This window comes from Chelmon rostratus, chromosome 1, assembly GCF_017976325.1.
Source record: "Chelmon rostratus isolate fCheRos1 chromosome 1, fCheRos1.pri, whole genome shotgun sequence".
NCBI classification, from domain to species: Eukaryota; Metazoa; Chordata; class Actinopteri; order Chaetodontiformes; family Chaetodontidae; genus Chelmon; species Chelmon rostratus.
In genome coordinates, this window is record NC_055658.1 from 17,277,389 (window position 1) to 17,287,149 (window position 9,761).

The window sequence follows — 9,761 nt, forward strand, 5'->3', positions numbered from 1 at the left end:
ATGTTAACTGTTGGCAAAGGTACTCAGCACGACACTAAATCTGTCAAGCAATTTTCATGTCTCAGCTTCTGGTTGATTAAGTTGCCTTTTATTTTGCATTTAGATAAAAAAAAAAAGCTAATTCCCTGTTGCTCTGGGGATATTTTATACAATGCAATTTGTTTACTTTGTGTGACTAGGTTTTTCAAAAGGGATTTCACTTGTATATACAGTATCTGTAGAGCAAGTCTGTAAATGCTTCTATGTCTATAATGGCACTGTAAATGTAACCTTCTGAGTTTTGAATACATTCCTCTAAAAATATTGTGCTCCCCTTAGGACACATTTTTTCCTCAGATCTATAAACTACTTGGTTGGGATCAGTGTTTTCCTGTTGTTTGTTATGTAAATAAATCTTTATTACAAGAGGTTTGAGTTTGGGTGCTGTTTTTCCAAATGCTGCCCTCATTTCTGTATGTTTCAGATTTGGTGATGCGATTACCATAAGCTATACAACATACTGCACTAAAATAGAACAATTCAACATAAACCATGTACACATGCAGCATATGAATACTGACTTAAAACACTGGCATATTTTGTTGTTTGTAGGCTTTTGTGATTTAAATTTAATTTCTATCATAAACATTGAACATAATAATGAGATGAATCTCAGTGATGCGATTTTCCCCCCTTTACTGAAAAATCAAGACGAAATGTGTAGTTTTTCGGGGGATTCACCAAACAACTCATCTATCACAAAAATTCAATACATAGGAATTTTTAAGACAGATATGTGAATTTTGCTTGGCATGGATGTGTAATTTACCCGTTAACAGTAAGAATGATTTAATCTCACGTTTACATTCAGCAATAACGTCTTTGTGCATCGTAATATATGTACAAAAATGTAAAGGGTGTCTGTTGTGCGCCGTGAAGGTGTGCGCGAGAATCAATTTGAGTTTCGGGCCTGACGTCATTGTCAGCGCTCATTTTTATTGGCTGAGCGTAGGGCGACGCGGCGTTCCCAGGACAACGAAACGCCAAACTAGCGACACTTCTGGTTAACTACGGTTAATTAATCGCTCATGGCGACTGTGCATCGAAACTCATTTCAAATGAATTAATACAGAGCTGTTTACGAATTAGGCAGTTAAGCAAGAAGAAGAGAGTCGGCGAAAAGCACCGCAAAAATGGTAAATCATCGTCGCCAAATCGAAGTTAGAGTTAACTTTAGCTTGACTGCTAAAGACAGAGCAGCTAACTTACCACACCGTCAACACAGCACTTGTTACCGTTCGCCTGTGTCGTCTATTCAGCGTTTTCTTAAAGTGTGTGTGTTTTCCCTCGGACAGAGTCGGAACTGGACCTACAACGAGCAGCGGAGGTTGATGTCTCAGCGGCAGAGCCAGGAGGAGCGCAGGCAGCAGGAGGCCCGGCGTTTGGACAGAGAGCGGCAGATGCAGGCCAGTCTGCGGGACGAGGAGAGCCATGAGAGGCGGAGATATCTGCGACAGGTGCAGGAAGAAGTCAAGGAGAGGCAGGTGGAGAGTGCACTGCTGAAGGTATGGTTTCCTGTTGTGCAGGTAATGTTTGCTATGAATTTGCCACTCTCGATTAAGGTAAAAACGTTGAAGAAATTGAATTTAAAGCAAACCCTACGTTTATGGATGAGCACTGAGCAATAATGCATTTAATAAGAGTTGGTTAATTTCTGTATTATTGGTAATTGCCATTAAAACAGGTAAAAACAGCGGTCCATTGGTCGCCCCAGATCCAAACTTTGAAAAGCGTCATCAAGCTGTATCATCAAGATATTAAAGGTAACTTGACTCATGATGGGATTAAATTTGACTTTCAGGCAGAGGAGGACAGAATAAACAGAGAAAAGCAACTTGAACAAGAGGAGAGAATAGCTAAAGAGCTGGCCCGCATCAATTACGAGACGCAAAGAGAGGAGAAGATGAGACAGTATATTAAAGAGAACAGGTAAACACGATGCCTTAACTTACTGTATATTCTGGGTTATTATACAAATGCAACACATTTTTGTGACGCCTTTCTCTGCTTTGGTCTCTTCATTACTAATGTTAATTTTTAAAAGTCTTTTTAAATGCTGTTCAGCTTGGAGCTTCGAGAGTTGGAGTCAAAACTGAGATCTGCATATCTGAATAAGGAAAGAGCTGCACAGATTGCTGAGCAGGAGGCTATGAAGTTTAAGACAATGGTGAGCAGAACATTTCTTTGAATATTAGCCACAGACCGAGATCTAGTGTTATAAAATGTAGAAAATGCTGTAAGGAACTACCAAAGTTCTTAGAACTACATTTATGTCAATTTAGGAGACAAAAGTTCTTATTCCTCCCAAAAAAGAGCTTTTATCTTTACATGAGTTAAATTTCAAGTGGACATTCTGAATAGAGAATACCTCTGAGGTGAAGCCCACAGGCTGTGCCCTTTCTGTGTCTTTTCTCTGATGTTAGCGTGAGGAGGCAGACTTTGCTCGTAAGATGAAGAGCGAACATGAGCAAACGGCCATTGAGCAGCAGAAGCTGGAGCAGAAACGCCACGAGGAGCTGGTGCAGTATCAGAGACAGCTGGAGCAGCAGCTCATGGAGAAGGAGCGCAAGAGACAAGAGGCATACGAGGAGTTCCTCAAAGAGAAGCTCATGGTTGATGAGATTGTCAGGAAGATTTACGAGGAGGATCAGATGTGAGTCCTACATTATCGTTCTTATACTCTTTACCATGAACCATGAATAAATAATACATACAGGTATTTTTTTCTTGCTTAATACGACAGTCAGGTCTTCAATTCTGTGGATTTAAATCTGTGTCTACCAGCATCCCATTTCCTTTCATAGAAAACATTAAGACTGTGGTAGGATGATGAGCTTATTGAGATATAATGTTGTTTTCTCGAAGGGAGAGACAGCTGAAACTGGAGAAAGTCAGAGCCACTCAGCAGCACATTGAAGAATTTAAGAGACAGCAGGCCGAGTGGAGACGCATGGAGCAAGAAAAGATGGAGGCCGAGAACAGACGCATCGTGGAGTTTGTGAGCCGTCGAGAACACGAGGAGAAGACCAGGATGGCTAAGATCAGAGAGAGAGACGAAGCAAAGGAGCATCTTCTTAAATTAGTTGAGACAACTTTTTCTCAAAACGTTTACAGCTATTCATTCAAAGGCACACGCCTGTATTTGGCACCAGGAATCACTCCTCTTTGTTCTCCTCTAGCTATCTGCGAAGATGGAAGAGGAGAGGCAGCAGCATGAAGACATGGAGCGAGTCCGTGAGGAACATTATTTCGAAGAACGAGAAGAGGCTAACAGACAGAGAGAAATTGTAAGGAGTGCTTTTTAAACTTCCATGACTGAGATTACAGTAATGATGAAACATAGCGAAAATATATACTGCATATTGTATATTACCACAAACCCCTTGAACAAAGCAACCTGAGTCTTAACATCCCAATTAGCTAATGCTCTTACAGTAATTAACGAACAGGAATTTTGACCACACTACTCACTGTTTACTATCGCTACTACATACTGTCTCTCTTAGCAGCAGCTCATGGCATAGGAGACACACACAGCCCTGTCTGCTCTGGGGCACCTGAATCATCTTTATATTTTTCAAAACTTTCATCTAACAGGAAGAGATGGAGAAGAAAATCCGACAGAGGCTGATGATGCAGCGGACCTGCCAGGAGCAGATGGCTTTCAAAGAGATGCGGATCCGGGCAGAGAAAGAGGAAGAGGAGGCCTTTAGGAAAATGATGATGGCCAAGTTTGCAGAGGACGATCGGATAGAGCAGATGAATGCCCAGAAACGACGCATGAAGCAACTTGAGCACAAACGCGAGGTGGAGAAACTGATAGAGGGCAAGAGACGGCAGCGTGAGGCTGACATGGTACAAACCACTCTCTCCGTGCATAATTACATCCAGAATAAGGTGGTGCTGGTGTAGATTTACTGCTACTTTGAATGCTCGTACTGCACTGCGGAGGCAACAAGTAGCGGCAGCAGAGTTTTATCTCCATTATATTTTTTATTTAATGTGTTAAAGTTTTACCACAGGAAGTACAAGATTTATTAGACAAACAAAAGCAAACTTAGTACATTGTGTAGCTGTGATGCATCATCTTTGAATGTAATTTCAGTTTTGAATTACCCACTTTGATTATAACATTGATGTCTCTCTTGAAGGAACTCGAGGCTAAAGAAAGAGCGATTGAGCAGGAGAGGGAGGCGCTGCGTAGACGGATAGTTGAAGAGGAGAGGCAGCAACTTCTTAAACATCACGCAACAAGACTCCTTGGATACCTTCCAAAGGTATGAGGCCATGTATGGATTATAAATCATATCAGACATGTTCATATTTTATGTAGATCAAACTAGTGTATGACCATGAGTGTGTCCATTCTCAGGGTTTACTCCGTGAAGATGACCTGGAGCACTTTGATGAGGACTTCAGAAAAAACTTTAAAGCGCGTCAGGCAGACGTCCTCTCTGAAGACGGCTGGGAAGACGATGATTAGATTGTTTCTCCTGAAATTGCTTACTACGCCACTAGATGGCAGTTTAAGAGAACTATATAGCATTTTTTTAGTGAGTTCTTCAATCCTCAGTGTGCATTTGTTTAGCATTCAGCAACAAGACAATGAATCAGAAACATCTTTTTATTAAGATGTTGCTGACAGGATCTTAATTAAAATAAATCCAGGAAAGATCTGAGGTTGTCTGGTGGCTAATTGTGAGAATAATTAGGAGGCAAATCTCACTCTGAATTCAAACTCCACTCTTTTTAATTGTCATACTAATCAAGTTCTGAAAGACCGTACTTATGTCTTTTTGTTCCACAAAACATGGAAATATCTCTAAAAATGTGTTAAGGCACCTTTAACTGACTTTTCTTTTCATCCAAAAGTCTCTCAGTGTTTATGACTTCCCCCAGTCTAGAGCTTTCATGAACTCCTCTTCTGTGAACGACAGCAGCTTGGCAGCTTCAAAATGCATCTGCACAGAAACAAAAATTAGTCAGTTAATGTTTGATTAAAAACTCTGAACAGGGTCTGTATTAACAGGGTGCAGTAGAGACACTTACCTTTTGCCTCTTGAGAATGTCAATCAGCTTGAGCTGTTTCCTGAAACCCACAATGAGCTCTGCTTTCTGTTTCTTTAGCATTTTGTTTTCAGCAAGTAGATTTTCTTTACTGTGATGTTCCTCACTTATCTTGTCCTTAAGGATAGTTAAAAGACTGAAATTAGGAGAGGTTAAGCAGAACCTAACATTTCTGTAACCAAACCAAAAGTTTTTTTTTTTTAAATGCCCAAAACTGTGAATATGAGTCTCAATCTGTAAATGAACAATATTTGGTGTACAAGTCAGCAACACTATTTTTCTAAAATTGAATAATTACGACAGTTAAACCGCGAGTATCTGTTTATCAGCTCTGACAGCGCTGTAAGTGTCTTACCTTGTTCATCTGTTTCGTCTTGCTCAGTTGAGTCTTTAACTTCTCCACCTCCTCCAAGGCTCTGTTCAGACGGACCTCCACAGTGTTGTGGACGGCTGCTGCTTGTTTGTGGGATCTATTCAGATTTTCTATTTCCTGCACAGAGCATAGTTTACATGAGTAATAGAAGATGGTGACACATTTTACACCACATTTTACAGTTGTCAGTCTTTACATGTTGGACATGCTCTCAGACCTTGTGTAAAGCAGACACTTGCAGTTGGAGACCGTAACATTTTTTGCCAGACTCGTCTACTAAAGCTCTGTGCTTTTCAATCTGTGTTTGCTGGATGCTTGTTGTTTTCTGCAGTCTGGCTCGATCCTCCTCAATCTCCTTCATTTTTGCACTAAGCTTAGCATTTTCATCATCCTGCAACAACAGACACAATGTAATCTGTTAACACTGTATACAATATTCCATCTTAAAGTCATCTATTAGAAACACTGATTCCAAAACAATAATGCAACCACCAGGGTTTTACTAACAGATTTGTGTTGAGCTTGTTCACGGCTGAGGCTCTGGCCCCCTCTGCTGATATGGAGGGGCAGTAGCATCTAGTTGAATCATTGCTTATCTGCAAACTTTACAGTACCTTCTTATAGTATTCACATGAGAGCTGGTCCAGTTCCTCTTGCATAATCCGTAGTTTTGCCTTCAGAACTCGTATTTGAGCATCTGAAATACCTAAACAAAACAGAGCAGTGAACGCAATCAGAACTAGAAGCCCATTAAGTTTCACAAACCCCCAAAATACCTTACAAAATGACCACATGCTCTGAGTGACATATTGAGTTACTTAATGCTAAAGCTGCAATTTAGATTTCATTTAGGATTCTTCGGTGGCCATATTTCCTCGTAGAACATCCCACATTAACAAAAACACACAGGTTTTCTTTATTGGAAAATGTAGCAAATAATATGACAAAAACATGTTTTGCCATAAAATGCATTTAGGACTCAGATGAGGACTGGCAAAAAGAGCTAGCATACTGTATGGCAGTGAAAAAAATGTCTTCATTGAATGAACAACAGTACATTTGTTGAAACTTGTAGATTTATTTTTTGCAATTCTACAACAGAATTACATTATTTTATGAATATTTGCAGAAATTATTTCTGATTTCTCATTATTCATTAATACAACTGGGGTTTGTATTTTGAAAAGTGACACACATTACCTGATCCTACATTGTCCTCAGCATTAGACACATCATCCGTTACATTTTCGTGAGTGGCAGTGTTGTTCATCTTCTCCTCCATGCTATGAATGGTCTTTGCCAGGAAAAAGTCACCCGAGTCTTCTGCAGCTGCTAAACCATCAACATGAGAGGCTTTTCGGGTTCTGAAATCAATGTGAAAACTTTCATCAGCCTTCTGAAGAACGTTAATGCAGAATATATTCATTGAAATGTATGACCTACAAAATGTTGTTTTGTTATGAATAAAAATAGTTGTCAATGGATCTAAAATGTATGTACAATCAAACTCACTCAGTTTTACAGTGAGGCTCTTTTTCTGGTTTTCCACTAGCCATGTTTTGTGATGTTGATGTGACCCTTTTTTTGGTCACCGCCTAAGAAAAGAGATAGCAAACAGAAACAGTGTATTGTAATGTAGGCCAACAGCATTAATCTTTTCCTTAGATTTGTAAACTAATATCTGTTGAGCAAAGTGTTTGCAGGTTTCAGAAAGGCAGACCCTCTAACTTTATATTCTGAGCTGATACCTTCACATGGGGCTCCTGCACACTGCACTGATGAGGCGTTATTGTCCTGAAGGTGAACAGATGATATGTATAGTACACACATGAAGAAAGAAAGAAATGGATGACTTCTGTTGATTAAGTTCTTTCTCTTACACTGTTTTAATTAACAATGAATGTTTCAATGTTCTGTGTGAAGACTGGAGCATTTCACTAGAATAAATGCAGACTTTTGCAGTAGTCTCAAGAAAACTAACCACTAAAAAATCTACAATCATTTCTGAGGCGTGCATGAGCCTAAGATGTGTATTACCTTAAAGCCTCTTCATCCTCAATGTCCGTGAGCAGGAGGGTGGATGAGGGTTTCGACAGAACTTCACTCTGCTCTCTCTAGAATTCGATAAACACCAAGAGCCAGATTAACCTTTTAAGTCTTTACTCACTGAAAATGACAAAACAAATGCGGTTTTCATCTGATTGATGGGAACATGTTGATGACCTACCATGAGCTGCTCTGCCTGTCTTACCAGATCTGCTGTTTTGGCTTCCAGCTCTGCATTTAAGAGTCTGCAGGAAGTAAAATGGAGAATTATAACATTATAATGCAAACTTTGACATAAACAATAATTTTCCTGCTCAGGTCTGCAAGAAATGCAATATATCCAACCTTATGCCTTATATGGCATCTTTGAAGGAAAGAAAACCCAGATTATAAATTTTAAGATTACATAGGAGGAATGTCTCTCCAGCTTTGATGAAGGAATCAACTGAAGCTGAACGAGTCCATTACAGTTCAGGCAATCTAAAAGAAGAACTGTGTCCCAAACACACATTTAGTGCAACTCATTAAATGTTTTTCTCAACAGGAGGATCACTGCCTCTTGAAATCTTGAGAGAAATATTTATCTTGGAGATCTGCTCATTAAAAATTAAGAAACCTTTCATACAAATTGACTCAAAGCAAAGCCAACAGTTATTGAAACAGGACATCTTACTTGTATTGTTCTTCCTTAGCAAAAAGGTCATCTGTGAGCTTCTCTGTTGGACCAGAGGCAGATTTGACATGCGGCCGTACCTCAACCGTCCTGGACTTCTCGGCCTTACTGCTAGTGGACGGCCGCTTCTTGGGCTACACAAGACAAAGAAACAGACTCTGTTACCTTCACTCACTCATGTAAAATTTTGCATTTCATGAGATTGCATATAACATAAATTAATGCATTTTACTTTGTTTTTCTTAAGCCTGACTGATAAACTGACAGGCCTATATGAGCTTATTATGGACATATCAGTCTGTGTTGTCTGATGAGTATCAGAGAGATGTTCCTGATTAACGGAGGCATGCAAACCCTCTGTAAATGGTACCTCAATAGAAAGTGGCAACATAGTGAAACATGTTTTTACATGCAAGCTAAAATGATTTAATAATGTCTAGTGTCAGAATGTATAAGAATACGCTTTTTTAAAGAAAAGATGTGACTGATTGTGTGTTTTGTTTTGTGTGAAAACAATTTGTGATGGAGAAAAAAAACATAACTGTATGGGATTATCTGAGTGTCCAGTCTAATTTTTTAACCACCAACATCCTTTAACATTGTAGAAACTTATATCTATATTCATAATACTGTATATTGTTTTCCTGTATCTCAAGATTAGTGTCCAGAGTTATTTGGAAGAGAGAAGTGATCAACCGTTAGATGAAGTTAGTTAGCGTTAGCTTGTGTTCTTTTCTCACGGAAGTGAGCGACTTCCCCTGCTGGGAACAAATGATTAACGTTAGGTTTAATCTCTTTCTAGCAGCAGACACAGTTCAGACTAAAACTCTGAGAGATAAACATGAGAAATTACGCTACAAACCTGCGAGACGACGGGTTTGGATGGACGGACCATTCTTCCAGAACTTCTTTGAGCCATGTCAGACCGAGACGATGCGGCTCTGGTTGCTTAGCAACTGCTTGTCCACACTGCGCACACAGCACGGTAGCCCATTAAGGACATTCTAGGCAAAAAAAAAAATGCGTTACAGCTAGTTGTCGTCGAAGAAGACACAAATGTCTCAATACAAATGAGCAAAATTCTTGCAAAGATGGGGGACCGAGAAGAGACAGGTTAATGTTCAAAACTGCTGCAGCAGAGGCCAAGATATCCTGTGAGTCTATGGTATGGGTTAAGATCCAAAAAACACTGGTTTTATTAATATCATCCAATAGCATCTTTCATCTGCCCTTCCCTGAAGAATGCATTTTATTCATATAGCACAATTCATTACAAATAGCCTCAATGTGCTGCTTTGTATGAAGGCACACACAACAAACAACATGTTGTAGAGGAATATGGTGAATATGAAAATAATCCACCCACACACCTGAAGACATTGCGAACCCATCATGTACCTCCCAGTCATATTGTCTGAACCTCAGACACACACAAACAGTAGCTAATCATAAGCCTGTGAAAATAGGGTAGTTTTTAGTTTGCTTTTGACTGTAGACACAGATGTGACTGTTCTCAGGTCATCGGGCCCCAGTGCAACAATGAGCTGATGGGCCCCTATGAAC

At 39.7% G+C, this 9,761-nt stretch overlaps 2 protein-coding genes across 2 annotated transcripts; one reads left to right on the plus strand and one right to left on the minus strand.

Annotated features, from left to right (window-relative positions):
- The first annotated feature begins 1,036 nt into the window (after positions 1 to 1,036).
- Positions 1,037 to 5,128, plus strand: mns1 (meiosis-specific nuclear structural 1). The gene is made up of 10 exons (XM_041936650.1): positions 1,037 to 1,175; positions 1,335 to 1,544; positions 1,841 to 1,968; positions 2,104 to 2,206; positions 2,463 to 2,692; positions 2,905 to 3,121; positions 3,219 to 3,326; positions 3,637 to 3,894; positions 4,191 to 4,316; positions 4,412 to 5,128. Exons 1-10 carry the CDS (start codon positions 1,173 to 1,175, stop codon positions 4,520 to 4,522), a joined length of 1,494 nt encoding a protein of 497 aa, XP_041792584.1. The 5' UTR covers positions 1,037 to 1,172; the 3' UTR covers positions 4,523 to 5,128.
- tex9 (testis expressed 9) lies at positions 4,198 to 9,163 on the minus strand. The gene is made up of 12 exons (XM_041936661.1): positions 9,061 to 9,163; positions 8,199 to 8,332; positions 7,707 to 7,770; positions 7,517 to 7,593; positions 7,228 to 7,273; positions 6,992 to 7,074; positions 6,680 to 6,843; positions 6,094 to 6,185; positions 5,697 to 5,870; positions 5,462 to 5,596; positions 5,089 to 5,223; positions 4,198 to 5,000 (listed from the first exon to the last, which is right to left on the minus strand). The coding sequence occupies exons 1-12, from the start codon at positions 9,115 to 9,117 to the stop codon at positions 4,923 to 4,925; spliced, it is 1,239 nt and encodes a 412-aa protein (XP_041792595.1). The 5' UTR covers positions 9,118 to 9,163; the 3' UTR covers positions 4,198 to 4,922.
- Positions 9,164 to 9,761: the final 598 nt, after the last annotated feature.